Source organism: Hydractinia symbiolongicarpus, chromosome 10 (genome assembly GCF_029227915.1).
Source record: "Hydractinia symbiolongicarpus strain clone_291-10 chromosome 10, HSymV2.1, whole genome shotgun sequence".
NCBI classification, from domain to species: domain Eukaryota; kingdom Metazoa; phylum Cnidaria; class Hydrozoa; order Anthoathecata; family Hydractiniidae; genus Hydractinia; species Hydractinia symbiolongicarpus.
In genome coordinates this window covers 8,873,479-8,891,836 of record NC_079884.1, presented here as the reverse complement: position 1 = coordinate 8,891,836, position 18,358 = coordinate 8,873,479, and the positions used below count along the sequence as shown (strand labels likewise).

The 18,358-nt window shown below is 31.8% G+C and overlaps 1 protein-coding gene across 2 annotated transcripts in view; it reads left to right on the top strand.

The window, feature by feature from the left end:
• Positions 1 to 18,358, top strand: part of LOC130612725 (E3 ubiquitin-protein ligase UBR4-like) — a 67,686-nt gene that overhangs the window by 18,517 nt on the left and 30,811 nt on the right. For both annotated transcript variants that reach the window (XM_057434073.1, XM_057434074.1), the window contains 28 exons: positions 205 to 353; positions 509 to 700; positions 1,789 to 2,098; positions 3,476 to 3,681; positions 3,876 to 4,041; positions 4,275 to 4,478; positions 4,740 to 4,971; positions 5,724 to 5,939; positions 6,129 to 6,323; positions 6,541 to 6,747; positions 6,964 to 7,146; positions 7,475 to 7,786; positions 10,231 to 10,537; positions 10,941 to 11,134; positions 11,411 to 11,613; positions 11,992 to 12,217; positions 12,723 to 12,945; positions 13,572 to 13,758; positions 14,051 to 14,264; positions 14,670 to 14,832; positions 15,001 to 15,102; positions 15,227 to 15,348; positions 15,670 to 15,792; positions 16,143 to 16,329; positions 16,962 to 17,147; positions 17,277 to 17,515; positions 17,734 to 17,838; positions 17,946 to 18,080. In XM_057434073.1, the coding sequence (XP_057290056.1) occupies positions 205 to 353; positions 509 to 700; positions 1,789 to 2,098; positions 3,476 to 3,681; positions 3,876 to 4,041; positions 4,275 to 4,478; positions 4,740 to 4,971; positions 5,724 to 5,939; positions 6,129 to 6,323; positions 6,541 to 6,747; positions 6,964 to 7,146; positions 7,475 to 7,786; positions 10,231 to 10,537; positions 10,941 to 11,134; positions 11,411 to 11,613; positions 11,992 to 12,217; positions 12,723 to 12,945; positions 13,572 to 13,758; positions 14,051 to 14,264; positions 14,670 to 14,832; positions 15,001 to 15,102; positions 15,227 to 15,348; positions 15,670 to 15,792; positions 16,143 to 16,329; positions 16,962 to 17,147; positions 17,277 to 17,515; positions 17,734 to 17,838; positions 17,946 to 18,080 (5,488 nt within the window). The remainder of the gene's footprint in view (positions 1 to 204; positions 354 to 508; positions 701 to 1,788; positions 2,099 to 3,475; positions 3,682 to 3,875; positions 4,042 to 4,274; positions 4,479 to 4,739; positions 4,972 to 5,723; positions 5,940 to 6,128; positions 6,324 to 6,540; positions 6,748 to 6,963; positions 7,147 to 7,474; positions 7,787 to 10,230; positions 10,538 to 10,940; positions 11,135 to 11,410; positions 11,614 to 11,991; positions 12,218 to 12,722; positions 12,946 to 13,571; positions 13,759 to 14,050; positions 14,265 to 14,669; positions 14,833 to 15,000; positions 15,103 to 15,226; positions 15,349 to 15,669; positions 15,793 to 16,142; positions 16,330 to 16,961; positions 17,148 to 17,276; positions 17,516 to 17,733; positions 17,839 to 17,945; positions 18,081 to 18,358) is intronic.

Sequence of the window (18,358 nt, the reverse complement as noted above, 5' to 3'; positions counted from 1 at the left end):
GTTGTCAAAAATTTTCGAGGGCGGTTGTTAGGTAACCTACAATTCTGCAATATGATGTGCTCATTATTAGAACATGCATTAATTATTATAAGAATAAATTTTCAATAATTATTATTTAATAATGTCAAAAAATATCAGTTTGTTTGTTTTTTCAGTTTTTTACCTATTTTATTTCTTATACATGTTTTACACTTTTCTTGCCAGAGAGCTAATAATCAAGCAAGCAACATTTGACGAGGGGGATTTATCTGAAGAGCAGTTTGAATTTTACATGGATATTGTTGGGATTGATTTGCCTGAACCAGAAACTGGACTGAATAGTTCACACGAAACCACTAATGGTCTTATAAAGGGTATGCTATATGCATTTTCTTTATGTTCTGTTGTTGTTGTTTTTTTTAAGAAAGAAAAACAGAAAGAAAAAAAAACTTATAAACAGTTGACAAGTAATCAACCAGTAGTCACCAAGGTTACAATATTTAAATCAAAACTATTTTGTTTTCATTAGTTTTACCAGTTGGTTTTAAGGAAGCCATGAAGAAATGGAATCAGCTTGAAGCTAAAACAAATTCCGCTTTTATACCCTTATTATTTCATGAATTAACAATATATGCTGGTAAAAAGAATGCACACATCGCAGAGATGATTACAGCTGGTATAAGCAATGTTGTTTCTTCCCATCTGGATATCACTTGTAATGGTAAGAATTAAATATAAACTTCATAATCTTTGTATTATTTTCATGAGTTGAGGCAGAGCATTCACTTAACATGCACATGTTTTTACATTAGTGTTGAGAGTCTAGTGAAGCACTTGTTTAATCATGCCGTGTCTCTCTACACATTTAAAATAGACAAAATTGAGGTCCTTCAAAATTTGATTTTGATTTCTAAATTATATCAACAAATTTAGTTAAAAAAATAGTGGCTCTTGCTTATTCTTAAGCTTGTTTAAAAGTTAGCTTGACTTTAAACTCAACAATATTTAATGTTTACTTACACTCTTGTGAGACAAACAAAATTTTATTTACTTAATACGTGAACACATTTTCAGGACGACCACACCTCCTAAAATCTACTAAAATTGTATATGGCAGCATTGATTTTTTGTGTTTATGTTTTATGTGACAACGGCCTCTGACATTCAGAGAGGAAAGGCTTGATTAGCAGTAGCTCTTCATTTCCTTCTAATATTTTGACAAAATTTCCTAAAATCTTACCCTATTAACTCCTAAATTCTCCTAAAATTATGACGTTTTGAATCTGTGCCACCCTAATCTTTGATGTAATCATTTTTAAATATGCGATGAAAAAAAGTAAGTTTGACCTGGGTTTTTGGGAAATAAATTATGCACAACCCTCAAATTAACTTTATGTGCCTGCATCAAGATTTTTTTTTACGTAACTGATACACCAGTTTTTTATTTCAACCTACTTTTCAGTTGTTTACTGTTGCTCATCTTCTTAACTTAATGATATTGTGACCATGAGGTTTATTATTATTTACCTTATAACCTTAAAAAAATTTTTTTTTGCTTTGCTCACTGGTCATGGAATTTTTTCAAAGCTTCTGTTGCCACTCTCGTAAAAATCAAATTCTATACATTTTACACATTCTATAAAGTTTAATTAATTAACAATTTATTTTCTCAGGATTGATATAACAAAATTTTAATTACTGCTGCAGGGAGGCTGATTCCCCAATTTAATTTCCAGAACAGCACCAGCCGTTGATCTCTTTAAAGGTTTTTTTCGTATTTTAATAATTTTTATCACTCTTTCCAATTAGAGCCACCATTTATAACATATGCAGCTTCGTTAAAACGTTCTATCCGAACCTTGGCTGATATCTGTGCTGAGTTACTACCATGGATGCAAGAAAATTTTCAGACAGAGTTTGAAAATTTGAAAGCGGTTGGAAAATCAACCTTTTGTTTATTCTGGGTAGATCATGTTGCCTCCCATATCTCAAACCATTCTGAAATGTTGACGTTATTATGTTGTGACCAACCGGGTCAGGATAAACTAGAAATTGTTGTCTTTATACGAATGCTAGAGGTTATTGATAAATGGATGGTTAGGGAAATTGTGGATGGAAGGTAAGTTTTCAACAAACCCCTTGGTGTGCTACCAAAACTTCTAATATTTTTTATTTTTATAACCTTTGACCTGCACAATGCTATACATTCAATCTTTATTAATTGTTATAATGTAGAGACGAAATTAAAACATTTTTAAAATGGTGCTGGTTTACACCATTGTACCTGGCCTTGTGACTTTTTGCTAAACACCTTGCAATTTTGAATTTGTTAGTTGGCTTGCAAAAAAACTTTCAATAATACATACTATTTATTATTTATTTCCCAATACAGCTTAAAGGGACTCTAAAGGTACTTTTACAAGTTGAACTTAAGGATTTGTATGAGAAATTCTCAATGATAAATCCACTTTTTATTCACACTTAGTGTGACTTCAGATATGATGTTTGTTTGTTTTAATAAAAATCCCCCCCTAGTTGTTAGCCAGTAGAAAAATCCATAAGTCTTTTTCCATCTTGCTAATCACGGTTACTATTTAGGCGTCTTCGTTTTGTGTAGCTAAGCCTTTTAAAGAATATACCCAACTGAAACTCGGTTTCAAAACATCTACTTTAAGTGCAAAAACTTTTGTAGGCAGAAACTTTCTTGTTTTTCACGTCATTTTCGCAATTTCTCTCGACATTATAAATAAGCAATATATGAAAGTTTTTTCACCCAGAAAAAGAACTTTTATTTCTTATCTAATCATCGACTACAGTAACGTTTGCTGTGTTCATACTTCTTTGGTGCTACAAACGTTTCTTGAATATCCTGATTCCTTGAAACGGTAATAGATGCTAACTTTTGATTTCTAATAGCAAGAGAAAAGAAGAAGAAAAGAAGAATTGTTGCCATTTGCGAGGTTTTTCCTCGCAAACAAAGTGATTTTTAATTTTCAGGAAGGTTTTTTACGCAAAATTGTGTTTGATGCAAGTTTTTGTAAACCTTTTTCCCCTAAAGTAATTTGCCCAACGTCCTTGTTATATAACTTAGTGGGTACACACCCTTCTCGCAACACTTAAAAAAAGAAACTTTCATTGGAAGAAACTTTTGTGGTAACAAAGCAAGCACAAAGTCTTTTGGAAAATTATACCTAGCCCAGGTTATAGATTGGTAGGTTATAGATCAGTAAATTTCAAAACCTGTTTCTCCATATAAATTCTTTTTAATTTGACTCACAAAATCATGCACACACCTGTTGCTAATATCCTAAAGTTTTATCTTGGGACACATGAACTTTTAACAAAAAATTTCTCATGTTAATCTTTTAAAAAAGTACCTTGAGACTTAATTTGATGTTTAGCATTTTGTTAATTTGGTGGACACTTTGACAGTATGTTAACTCCTCCATGTAGATTTTATCACAACAATGTATCATATGTATCATTGTATTTTTAGCGTGGTTCAAGAAGAAGTGTTGATAAGTTGGATGCAGTTCATGGGACGGTTAATTGATCATACAAAAACGGTTGTCATCTTTCTTCAATATTTTAAACAACATGAGGACAGTTTCTATAAGATCTTTAAATCTGCAGTTGAAGACTCCTTCTCAGAAGAATACCTTGTTGCTTATGTCAACCTGTTCACTAAACTTTTTAATTTAAGTAAGTATAAAAATGAAATATAGATGAATGTGTTTTCAGCTGCTATAAAATTTCTTTAAATATGTTGCATTGTTGCATCATTGTTGATGTTGTTGTCATTAATATCCTTGTGATGCTTTCAAAATATGCTTTTAAAATACTTATGGCAGATTTATTCCTAATGTTGGATGGCATTGTTAATTTAAATATTCTAGATGAAAAAAACGCAGACCAAAATCTCAAACTATGTTTGTTGAAGCTCTTTAAAGAAAGTGAAGCTGTGCAAATTACTTGGATTCAAAAGTTAATTTTACTGAAAAAAGCACCAGCAGAGGGATGTGCTCTAGTAAGAATGTTCATCAACTTCGGAATACAGAACAGGTAATCATTAGAGCCTTTCAGTTTTTTTGTCGTAGCAACTGGTAAAAGATGCTGATAACTGTCACAACAACATAAACTACAATTTTTTCCACTAACACATGAGACAATTTTTCAAAAATTTTCCTTTATTTATCAGACTATAAAGTGATATAATTTTTGTACAAGGAATTTGCCACGCCTGAAATCATTGTAATTAGTATTCTGTCAACATGTTACCAAATACTTTCTTCTAGTGCGTCATTGGAGAAGATGTTGTCTTGCCTCTTTAATTTTTGCTTACATGTTGTGAACAAAATAACAAGCCAAGATGAAACGTCAATAACATTGAAGTTTTCGTTTTCAAATTTTTTCGATGTTATTGTGACAACGGCTACAGCTTGTGGTGAACTAGGCCATCTTAATTTACTGGAGAATGCACTACAATGGGTCATCATACAGTATGTTGTTTAGTTGATAATGTGTGGGAACTGTTTAAATTCTAATTTCCCCATTTTACAGTTCTTTTATTTTAATTTCAAAGTCCAGGTTTGTTTCAGCTTTTCCAAAGCAAAGTTTTTCAATTTTTAGTGGTAAACTTCTTTTCTGGAATCAAATTTTTGTTTCCATCAGAATTTGTGGTTCAAGAAAGTTTCTAAGTGAATATCTTTATGCAGCGTTAATTCATGAGGATATACAAACTGTATTTTTATTTTTTATAGCAATGATACTTGGTTAAAACATATCAGTACCGAAACAGCATTTTCTAATCATATCAGAGAATGCTGTAATGCGATCACTCTATATATTACAAAGGTTGTTTCTACCCTATCTAATGAAACACAAAGTGCATTAAAAGACACCATGCTTGAAAAAGATGCTTTCGATCTGACAAATTTTTCTGATGTATTGAATGACACGCATGAAGATGAAGATACAAATGATGAAGAATCTGTAAGTATTAACACTAAAATACACTACAATAATTTCAAATGTTATAATTTTACCATTTCGGGTTTTTGACAGTTGTTTTACTCCTGATTAAGTGATGACATTGAAATTTAGAAATGATAGTATGCTTCAGACCTAAGCTTAGAATGTGCACTTAGAAATTGTCTTTAATTCTTTCTAACAATTTTAGTAAGTGGGAGTGGGATCAAATCAATTGCTGCAGACATAGTTAGTCAAAGTCTATCAATGGTTTTAACAAGAATTTTTAACTGTGAATAGAATGTATTATCTAGACTAAATAGACACATGATAATACATCAATAACCCCTCTGATGCTTACTGAATTTTCAATGATTTAGATTGGACTCTTATTTAAGGGGAACATTTATAGGGAACGTAAGGAAAAAAGGTCAATATTAAGGGGAAATGGGATTTTAAAAAAATGTGTTATAGTAATGTTTAGTAGTTTCTAAAACAGAATCGTGGGAGACTTTTTTGTTTTTAACATAATGAATGCTGTTGATTTCATTTTCATTAAGTAAAAAACTAAATTAAGTGCTAGTGAGCTTATTTAAATTTTAAGATAGACTTTTATTCCGTTAGGTACTTATTTGAATTGCTTTTTGTGACCATTGAGCCTTATAATGCATTATGTAACAAAATAAAGCAATTCTTCATTTCCCTGTATGATATTGTAATAAAAAATGATATTTTAAAACGTTTGTAACTTACCCCAAAAAAACCTTTTTCGATAGGATGATGATACTTCAGGTAAAGTCTGTACATTCACAATCACACAAAGAGACTACATGAATCAACACTGGTATCATTGCCACACATGCAAGATGAGTGATGGTGTGGGGTGTTGTACAGTGTGTGCAAAGGTTTGTCATAAAGGTCACGATGTCACATATTCTAAGCATGGTTCCTTTTTTTGTGATTGTGGTGCTAAAGAAGATGGCAGTTGTAAGGTATGAAAATTTAGACAGGTAAACACCAGAAGTGTATCAAATTTAGTATTAATAATAAAGTAGAAACAGTGTCCTGAGTTTTTGAATTTGTCTTTGATGACTATAAGCCATCGTGTTCAGTATTTTTAAGCTTGTTGAATCTTTATTTATATGATGTCAAATTAAAATCAACTAATTGTTATTCTACAGGCAATGGCAAAAAAGTCCTCTGGATCTGACCTGTCAAATAAATCATCGAAAAATTTGTCGCCATTTACAGCTTGGGGTGAACTTACAAGCAAACCTTCAAAAAAATCTGGCGGGACTGCTCAATCATCAAAACATGAACCAGTGTCTGTTAACAACCTTGGAGAAGATATTTTCCTCCTAAGGAAAGTTTTAAAGGTGCTCTTACATTTTTGTTTCTATTATTTTATTTTTTTATTCTTTTTTAGATTTAGTGTAAAGTGAAGGCTATAATATGTGTAAGACAAAGGACGATTTAACTGGATATTTTTGGGGATTTTGGGACTTTGGCAGAGTTTAACTACATAAAGTATAAGCTATGTTGTACTTTTTACTTCATGATTATTGTACATCATTGTTGTTTTGTTTTAAACAGGATGCAAAAGGTGATGTTCTGAAACTTTTGAAAAAGAGTTACATCTCTGATATACTCTTAAAACTACTGTCAGCTGCAAATAGTGCATTTAACCGTGAAGTGGAAAAACAGAAAGAAAAATGTAGAACCGTGAAAGAAGATTTGAATCACAAAATGCAGTTGCTTTACACACAGGACAAAGAATGTTTGATCAGTGATGCCTTAATGGTAAGTGACTCTGTTGGAGTATTCAGAATAATTATCATGACATAAGTGTTTTTTTAAACAAAGGGAATGTTACTTAGCTCCTTAATAATAACATCATAATTTAGCGGGTTTTTTATTTATAATATAATTTAGTTTTATATTGTATGCGGATGGAGAGCAGAGGTTTTTAGTCTCTTAAAATGTCCTTTTGAACCAAAAATATGTTTTGTGTTATAGAGTGCCGTATCTGGTTCTCAAGAAGGAGCATTTGAGAATATTAAACTAAATTATGGTGGTGATCAAGGCCAGACATTACGTCAATTAATGTTGGCTCATGCTGTCCATCACAAAGCCATGTGTTTAATTGCATCACCCCGTGGCAGACGACAACACCTAGCAGTTGCACACGAGAAGGGAAAAGTTAGTTTAATATTTGAACATTCTTAAGCTTAAAATGCGTAATAAATTTAAACTAGTGAATCCTTGTACAGTTAAATTAAAAATTCTATGCTTAAGTCTAAAGAACAGGCAAACAAGGCTGCCTGACAAAATTTAACGAAAGGATAGATTAACAATATTCCATATTTGTTTATATGTTTCGTAATAGAAAATCGAATTTAAAAATTTGTTTATTTTATTGTTATCATCTGCCATTTAGGATTTTTGTATTTTTTGTAATTATTATGTAAATTATGTGTTTGATTTATTTGTTTCTTACAAGCTAATTAGTCAATGCTTCTTTCTTCAGGTCACAATTCTACAATTATCCGGGTTACTTAAGCAACCAGAAGTTAACCAAAAAAAGATGACTCTAAATCGTCTATCATCCACCATAATGCCATTTACTGTATTGCATATGGCTAGCAATCCAATGAATGATGATTTTCTGGCAGTCACAGGACTGAAGGATTGTCATATCTTGATCCTTGGCCATTCTGGATCTAGTTTAAATCATCTGGCACTTTCTTCTAAACTTGATACTGGAAATTTTATAATCAAACCAATTTGGGTTCCAGGCTCTCAAACACAACTGGCACTATTAACAGCTGATTTTGTAAAGGTAAATTGGTTATTAGTGTGTGATGTTAGTCTTATAAAAAAGAAATTTTATTTGCTTCTGAAATGAAAATATTTAATTCAACTTTTCTTTTTCTGAAACTTCAGAGAGAGAAAATAATTTACAAGACAAATGTAATGTGTTTTTATGGAGGCATAAAAAACAAGGAGATAAATTTTCTCTAGAGCTATTAAAATCATGCATGATACGTAAATAGGTGCCACATTCAAAGAAATGAACTCAGCTTTATATTTGCCCGCAGGAAGTTAGTTTGATTGTTTAAATGCGAATTGTGATTGGCCAATTTGGACCTTCTGTCAATCAATTTAAAATATGCAAGGAGTCACAGTTGTACAGACTGTTTAAAAGGAACAAAGCTCATAGATTATATCGCTAGATTTAAAAACATTATAATAAATACAAATGTGAAAACTTTGAAATCCTTCACTCTATGTTGACATTAAACATTTTACCAAGGCTAGTAATACCCGGTAATTTTGGATACATTTCTAAAAATCATCTCTTTTCACATGCTTTCTTTGTGACAAGTTTTCAAATAAACAAAACTTTATTAATCATATGGAAATGAAACAAAATAATTATTCAGCGAATAAAAATATTTATAGTTGTTTTTAACAGATATTTTGCTTAAAAATATGTTAAGAATAAAAGCCTATGAACTATGCAAGCATCGAGGGATTTTAAAAAGCATTTTTCTAATCATTCATTGTGCCTTAGGAAAAGTAATTCTTCTGACTTGACAATGTCTGAGATAGACCGAAGTCTTAATAACTCGGACTTTTTTGAAAAGTACGACTTCACTGAAGATCTCCACTGCGTAAAAACCATGTTAAAATTAAAAAAATGGATGCTCTCAGGAAATTGTGTGATTTCAAATGAATTCGAATCATTTGACATATGGTTTTTAGAATGTCCAAGTTACATTAGGTTTTTTTACTAATAAGGTACGACTTAGCGTTTGCCCAAGATATCCATGGTACAACTCAAGGGAGGTATTATGGCTTCATTTGAGTTGTCAAATCCAAGGGGAATAAGAAGGCCGCACGACTTAACGACAGTCTTTTTCAGGAATATTTGAGTAGGTGTGCGATGATTCGCACATGTAATCAGGTAACGCATACGATGTAAAACGCATGTGCAAAGAATGTTGCGCATGCCATACGGGCTTCGAGGTTATTTTTGTTGCGCATTCATTTTGCGGTAGAAAAGTGGGGGACATTTTAAATCGTGAACCTTAAACACGATGATCGAGCGTCTACTGTTATAGCGACTCTCAATCTTAACTTCCTTTTCGACATGTCCGAAAAAGTATCCATGACTATACTGTCATTTTTATATTTATTGTTTATTTTTCAGGTCATCACAATCAAATAGGCAAAAATATGTTTTGTTTTTAAATTAAAACAGTCTTTATCCATGTGGCTTAAATAAAACTTCAAAATTCATTCAGAATGTTCAGTTTTTACAGGCCTAAAGAAAAAATCCATTAAATTGGGACCAGCTGTGGTTTCCAATTGTTTTGTCAAATGAAGAATTTATCTACAATTAAATCCATGATAAAATGTCTATTCCACATGTAAGTGCAGTTTTGCAGACTAGCTTCATCCGTGCTCCCGCGTTCACCTCTGCAACCGCATGGCTGGATTTCTTGTGTAAGACCTGGTCACCAATGACGAGGGGGCCAGGCAAAAGAGATTTATGTACGTAGTTCTTTTAACTAAATCAGGAGTCGGTGAATTAGCTAGGATGGTCAGGTTGGCTATGAATAGGCTTGCTCGTGGATTAAAAGGACCAGGACTATTCAATAATTTCTGAGATCTGAAAGTGTCTGACCAAGACGGAAATCTTTTGTCTAACAAGTCTCTAAAATTATTTCGAGGGCTGGCATCTCACGCTACAAAATGGATTTTATAGGTTGATTTTGAAAACTCAATATTTATTTTTTAGGCGTGCGATTAATAACACGCCTGAAACGATTTAGGCGTGTGCCAAGGCGTGTGCGTGCGATCGCACGCCTTTCTTGAAAAAGACTGTAGCGAATGTTGGAGTTACTCTAAAGATGATTTAATTAGAATCTTAATGCAAGCTTTGTTAATTGTATCTTCTTCGCTTTTATACCTCCATGGTTTTTTAAGTAATTTCAAAATAACCAGAATAAACAGTATATAATATCATGTAGTAAATAAGGTTTCTATTTTTAAAAATTAACTTACCTTTACCATAACTTTAAAAATTAAATTTTTCTTTCATGCTCATTGTTGTAGTGTACCATAGATGCACTATGGAATGTATTTATTTTATTTAAAATAATTCCTGATTTTTTAAATAAAACAGTTCTACTAAAATGTTGTATTGATACACATGTGTTTTATTGTTAAAATGTATATTATGATGGTTTTGCTAAAATAATGTTCTTTATTCCACAGGTGTATGACTTGTCAGTTAGTGAAAAAGAACCAACACATCATTTTGTGCTCCCCAGTGGCAAGGCTCGAGACGCTACCTTTATTCAAACAGATACTAACGTGATTATATCTATTATGTCATCACAAGGATACATTTACACAGAGGTTTTGAACGAGGCAAGTAGCTCAGGTCCCTTTTACATGATGAATGTTGTTGCAGTGAATCATCCAGATTTAGAAGATTCTGGACAAGAGTTAGTTAATGGTGGTGGTGTATCGGTGTATTATTCCCACCTTATGAAACTGATGTTCTTTAGTTACAATAAAGGTAGGAATGTTTTTTATTCCTTTGTTAATAAAGAAACGTGTTATTAAAATGTTATTAAAGCTAAAAGCAAGATACTAGTTTAGTAATTACTAACTAATAAACTAACTGATAAATAATTTTATGATTTATATGCCATCATAAACTGTTGTAGTATATAGTACATAAGAGAAATGATTTTAAATGATTTTTTAATTGATTTAAAGAAGATCTTTTTCATCTTGTAGATGAGCTACATTTATCATCGTTTGGATTGATAGACAGGATACTTTTTATCTACATGGTTTATATTTTTTTATTAAAAACTCCCCTACTTAGAATCTTTTTGTAAACATTTGTAAACATTTGGCACCTAGCAGAAATATTCACTTTTATCCTAATTATTCTGTTCTTTCTTTGACAACAGGAAAAACATTTGCTGGCGTTCTTGACAAAACTGTGTCAACATTCACAAAGATATTTGCTATCAAAACATCAATCACATCTTCTTCACCGTTAATTCAATGGTGTGAGGTGCCTGGTCAACTTGGATTGATACATTGTATTCATCAGAACTCTGGCAATGTTGTGGTGCTGGCTATTAAAACTGATAAAATACTTGTAAGTTTGCAACACGGTTTCCACTTGGTTAGTAAAAGTAAGTGAAATAAACATCAGGCAAAATAAGGAAATTTTCATGTTTCCTTGATATGAAAGTCTTTATTTTAGTTTTTTTACCTCGATTACTTTTATTATATCTAAACTACTGTTACTTCTCCTGGTATTTGTCAACATAAAATGGTCAATATATAAGAACTGACATTGTAAGTACTCCAACTATCGACTGCCTGATACTCTCATGAGATATTTCATGTTGTTATAATGCATCTTTTTTAGATGCAAGAAATCAAAAGCCCGTCTAAATCTTCTAAAGTTCAAAGTGCTGTTTGCTGTCACCATTCTTCAATAGAAGCCAAACCTAACACTGTGAACTATCGAACAACACTTATTGTGTTGTTAGATGATGGCAGCTTGCGTATTTACAATACAAAACAGGACCAAGTACAATTTGCACAACAGTCAACCTACTTTCCTATCAAGTAAGTTTTTTCATTTAACCTCAAAGATAATAATTTTCTTATTTTCTTTATCTTCTGCGTGATTTGTCTATGGCTAATTTCAACTAAATTTCTTTTGTTTTTCATACAAAACCATTGAATGCAACATATTTTAGGTTGGATTACACTGTAGATTAAATTGGGTCAAGGTTTTTTTTTTTGTTAAAAATTCACACATTAGATTCAGTGACAAAAATATCCCTGTAATAGATAAAAAGTAAAAGTCCAGAAATCTCTGGAAAAGCTTTTAGCAAAGAACAATGGGGTAGTATAAATAACCCTTCCTCATCTTCTCCCCTCCCAAGGCCAATTCACAGTCTGGTTTGAACAAGCTATTATACTTTGCTTTAAATAATTTAGACCTAGGTTAACCACAGAAATCGTGCAGAAGAAAGAAACAGCTGCAAAGCAACATGGTAAAGTTACTAAAAGAAACAGCAGTACGAAGTTCCCAATAGATTTTTTTGAGCACTGCCATCCAACAAACGATGTTGAATTTGGTGGGGTGGATGTGTTACATGTATATAATACAAACCAAGTAAAAACGCGATTAAATGCTGCTGGTATGTACATAGCCAACACAAAGGTAAGTAAAAGTTTATACTTTAATTTTTTGGAATCACGAGCTTTGAAAAGTACTAATCCTAGCCCTGTTGAAAAATCCATGGAAATTTAACTGTGGGAAAATCCACAGGAATTGACCCTTCGCTACTGGCTGCCATCATGGTTGGATCACAGACACAAACATAATACAGATGAGGGTTGCCACACTTTTCTTTAAGTCTTCATTACATTGGTTGTTTTTAACTTTTTATAAGTGCAGAGAATGTTTTTTGGAAATTTCACCTTGCTTTAAGAAAATGTGCAAATTTTTCTGTGTTTCAAAATTTTTCTTGTTGCTGCTCAACTGGTTTTTGATCACCCATCTGAAAATAGCCCAGAGTAAAATAAAAACACCTAGGGTGCTTACTAGAAATGTTTTTATGTTATATGATTATGTAGAAAGGTCTTAGCAGGCCTGTACAAATTTTCAACATCTGCACATCATTATTGTCAAACAAGACATCGTCTTGCACTTTATTTTTTTATAGCCATCAGGATTTAAACTCGAAATCGTGCTCACATCAACATCAAATGTTATGGTAGGCATGAGAATTCAAGTTGGTGTTCAATCAATGGAACGATCCCCTCAGTATGTGGAGTTTCTAGGACGTCTTGTACATATGAGAATGGCAAAGAATCGTTGGTTTGATATCCCATTTACACGTGAAGAATCAATCTTAATGTCTGAGAAAAATAAACTAACAGTAACCTGTGAGTATTTTTGGACCAAGCTGAGAATATATGGCACAAATAAAGTTAGCCTTGAGGACACATTAAACACCTATTACCAATGATAAAATTTAAAAATACAAAAATTTCCAAATTTAGAAAAAACAATTTACTGGGGACTCAAACTTTAAAGGGATGCAAAAAAGATTGATAAAGCAAGAATTGGTCAAGGGGTGCATTTAGGGTTTTTTAAGGACTGAGTCAGAGGAGATGTAATCGATAATTCACCGTATATGAAAATATTTATTTTCTGAAAGGTTGATAACTTTTCTGTAAACATGTTTAAAATTATTAAACATGTTTTTCTGAGTCTTGGACCTTGAAGTTACAAGCATTCAAAACTAATCACACCAAAGACACTTCATCTATATTATAATACCAGTATAATTTGTTAGTCACGCAAAATGGTACCACAATTAGCGAGACACACACAATGCGATATAAAAAAGACGGCGAACCCGTGGATTTTTCCATATGCCACCGACTAGTTTAATTCTATTTTTTGTGAGCACTAAAACAATGTCAGTTTTCTTTTAATTTATATCATTTTTTTATGAGCTGAAATAGTTAGGATTGTTGTTGTTTATTAACTAAAAATTAATTTTTAGTTGGACCATCGTCAGACCCTTACGGCCTGAGTATTGTTGATTCAGTTAAAATTTACACAAAATCAAAAGAGGCTTTTGGATTTCCTGACGAAGTTGGTGAAGCACCATCTAGTGTACCAGAAACCACTAGTTCAAGTGCAACAGTCGTAAATGTGGAACAAAAAAGACCATGCTCTTATTCTGAAATGTAGGTGGTTTAATCAATATTATTTTAGCCAATTATACAGTCATGAAATATTTAGTGCTGTTAAAGAGAATTTGTGGTTTGCTGTTATTAAGGTTAATTTGAGTTCCACAGCTTGGTACAGAATGTATACACTTACTTGTTTGCGTACAAAATTATATTTGTTAGCATAAGGATGTATGAATACTTTTTTTTTTGACTTATATACTTACTTTTTTTTATCTTGTGTGGTATTCATTCAAGGGTTTGCCTGTACAAAAAGAGTAGACATAGTCCTGCTTGTACTTATGTTTAGATTGCTTACATCCTTGCTGTCTGCAATCAACAGGTGTTTACCTGTGCTTGAGTTAAAAGACAACCCTATTATATTCTCATCATTGTTATCGGTATCCGCTAACTTATTGACAACAGAGCCACAGTTTTGTGGACAGCCCACCATTGTTAGCTACCAAATGCTTCAGCTTTTACGTCATTTATATGCTGAGGATACCAAATTTTACTACAAAAAGGTCTGTATTTTATGTTTTCATTGGGCTGCCTTACTTGCTTAGAAACATGTTGTGTAACATTCACCTTTGTGATTTAGCTTTTAGTACAATAACTTTTCATATTTTGGAGTGAAAGGCTTTTAAATTTAAAAAAAATACTGTGAAACCTGATGATTGATCAGGTAAAGGTAGCATGCTTACCCTTTTTAAAAAAATACTCGGAATTACTTGGATCATTTCCTTATTTTCTCTGTCTGTTCACTTGGGAATTGAATATGGAAACCAGACACAATTTTTTATTTTACCATATAAACTTCTCTTTCTTTCATTTTATTGATATCTCCATGTGTCAAATCAGATTTAAATTCAGGTAGGTTATTGGGATTGAAAGTTATATTTTATCAAAGCAATTAAATCTCATTTTAGGATGAGATACGGATTTCATATATGTTGAATCTTTTCCAAAATGCAAGCAATGAAGCTAAAGCAAACCAACAAGTCATTGATATTGAAATGTTTGCATTGGTGCTAAATATTGCACAATCAGTTGGTAATGATCGACCAGAGAATTTTGTGAAATTTGTGGAAGGTTTGATAAATTTTTTTTTTTTCCATTATCCTGTTCTCAACTCCATAAGCTTTTGTGTTAAAGTTATATAAAGAAGGAAGCATCCAGAATATTCCATTTCGATTAGAATGTTTACCTAAAATATAGTGGGCATAATTCATTCTTAAATTATAACTTATTTTCTTTTAGATGCTTATTCGCTTCCTGTATTTGCAGAGAAATTAATTGAAACATTTTGGACACTTCATGCAGCATTCACTGCAGAATCAAATTCAGTTATAGCTAAAAGAGGTAAATCTGCCCTTTTGTTTTACATTCATATTCTACTAACTAAATATCCTTGTCATACTGCATGCTTTTATAAATTTTGCTGTATTTTTCTTTTTGCTTACTTTTTGTATTTAAAAATGTGTAGATATGACACAACTTAGTCATCTTGTGGAGATGGTTGTCGAAATATTGTTTGCCGTTATGTTGGGAAATTCAGAGCAAATCAACAGCATGGCTAAATTTATTATTGGTCTGCTTGTTGTAAAGGTATTTTCTAATTGAAAACGTTTTTGGAATAATATTAAAAATTGAAGATATTATGAAGGGAAACACATTGGTTGCAATTAACTAAAAAATGTTTATGTCAAAAAATAATCTTTAGTTCACGATTGATTTGAATTTTATAACAAGTATGCGAGTTAACATGATGAGCAGATAGATATAAATCGTTGTAACATATTTGTTATAAACTTTTTATTGGTTGATAAAAAAATTGAAATATTTTCTAAGAAACTATCCTAAAGCATTTCTTTACTCTTGGTTTTTAAATTACAGTTGGTTATTTTTACATTGTGTATAATTGTACAGGATCAATGTGTAAGCTTTGCTGCAAAACAAGGATTAATCAATGCCCTTCAATCAAGACAGAAAGTGACAAAGCTAGATGAAAAACCAAGTGCCATAACTAAAGAAGAGAAGAAGGATAACAAGGTTTGTACTGGTGAAATTTTTAAATGCAGAACATCTACTGTCTTTCTTGCAATGAGTTTGTCACTTAAGGCTTATTTGACCCTTTAAGGTAAGTCCTCTTTACAGCTGAAATATTTGTTGGTTGCACTATATTTTATAACAATTTAGGAATATAGTGAGAATTGATAATAAATTTCTACACACAATAACATTTGTATTATAGGAAACAGATTCATGAAATAGAACAGCAATTAACATCTTTTTTCAAACAATACCCTACCATTAATCTACTCATCCTACCATTAATTTTTAGATCATACTGTCAATCTACACTTTTTTTTTTCATTGAGTAATTTTTTTCGTTTTCTTAGGAAGAAGAACAAGCCACTACACCTGTTCCTGAAACTTCACCTGAAGAGCAAGTTGAGCAGCAGCATGTAGCTGTTATTGAAGATGCAAACAATGACAACATTGGGGACGAGGAAGAGGATGACGATGGCATTGTAATCGAGGAAAGTGACATTGTAAATAACGAGAATTTACAGATGTTGTTAGATGGTATTTATTATTTGTTATTTCTCTTCTTTTTGTACTTAAATACTAGTGGTGATGCGAATTCCTATTTATCCTATTCTTAAAATTAATTTAGAAGAAACATTCATAGGTTATTCATTAACGTAAGTTTTAAACAATGACACAAATTTCTTAACAAAACTAGTATTTTAAAAATTCTCTTACTTGACCTATAGACCTTGACCTCTAATGACCAGAATTTTGTGAAGAGATAGATAAAAAGTATTATTGTATTTTTAATAAAATCAAACCAGAAATTAGGAAAAGTCACAAAATGAATAAAGGATTTTTAGTAACTGATAAAAAGTTAGTACAAACAAGGATATAATCCGCATCATTATTATTATCTTGCTCCATTCTTTTCTGCTAAAATAACTTGGTTAACATCCACTGTTAATTAAAATAGTCTGCTCCGAATAATTTTGTATAAATAAGATCTTCTGGTATGTCCTGAGAATTATCAAGCCTCCACACATTATCCAATTATTTTCTTTTATCCTAAATGCGTAATTTTAATTCTGTTTGACAAACACTTAGCAATACATGTTACAATTTTTAGCACTGAAAATTACTAGTAAATAAAAAACAAACCCTGAAAAAAGAGTTCTTACTTTTAGATGATAATGCTATGATGGAGATTGCATTGGCTCTTAGTTTACAAAACCAAAATGGTGAAAATGTTGGCGATACTGAGCATGAATTAGAACAAATGCCATTAGTTTCAGGAGAAGAAGCGGAGGAAGAAGGTGATGATGAAGAAGAGTTTGAAGAAGAACTTGAGGATGAGTTTACTACAGATCAAGGTAGACACACATTGTTCAGGCATATCAAATGATTTTTTTTACTATTTTTATCCAGTTGTAGTCCAGTATTTCATAATTATTAATTAACTTGTACCTTTTGGAATAATACTGTACAATCTGTTATTTTAGATGAACCACAAGAAATACAGCCTGATGAAGTGGATGAAGGGGATGCTGAGCTATCAGATGTTGGTCAAGAATCTTTTTCAGAATCACCACGTTTTATTGAAACATCGCAGCTAATCAATTCAACAGATAAACAAGATAAATCGTTTACAATATTGTGGGGTCGTTTGCTTGAAATGTTTAAAGACAAAATAGTTGATCTACTAGAGTTGGATGGTTTACAAGCTATTCCTCTCCTACAGGTATGCATAGTTATTTTATCCTCAAGAAAGGCTGTAATACGCTAATAAAAAAAGTAGAGGTTTGAAAAACGAAATGCAAATATTTCGTCCTGTTATTTCAATTTGCAACATTATTGCAAATCTCTTCCTTAAAACATCAGTTTATTATTTATTAGTCAATTTTTAAATGTTTTATGCTGAGTGCTGAAAAGTGTTACACTGAAGTTTTTATGCATTAGGTGTTGTTGACACTTTGCTTGAATCTTACCGATTCAACAGAGGACAAAGAGGTTTTGCGAGGTGTTGTGGCAGCATGTGTACAACCTCTTGAAATTCAGAGACAGGTATGTGAGGTAGAATGTTATTGGTTGTAAGGTGTCAAATTATTAGCTTATTTTATTGTTTTTGTTATTGTGAAATACTGAAATGTAGATATGATACATTGTTTTAGGATCACAAAAATGTTGCTGAACGAAATGCTAAAAGTGAAGTGAAGCTGGTTTTGATGAGATTTTTAAGTGTTCTAATGTCTCGCTGTAGTGCCAACAAGCAGACATCTGGAACAGAAGAGAATAAGCTAGGCGAGGTAAATTTTTGCATGTCCTTGATTTTGAATCAAGAGACTAGGGTGAGTGTAGTGGACAGTCTACAATATTATCTGTATTATCCTGTGGTGCCTTATTTGTGGTACTTTTACTGCCAATAAGGCACCACTTTAAGATACGGGTGATATCTTAAAGTGGTTAATCTTATCAGTATTTTCATTGATTTGTTTTATTTTGCTGTTTGATAGTTTAGTTTGTTTAATCATGTACAAGACACCACCAATATATGTATTTGATTGAGTTGTATTTAGGTTCTCCT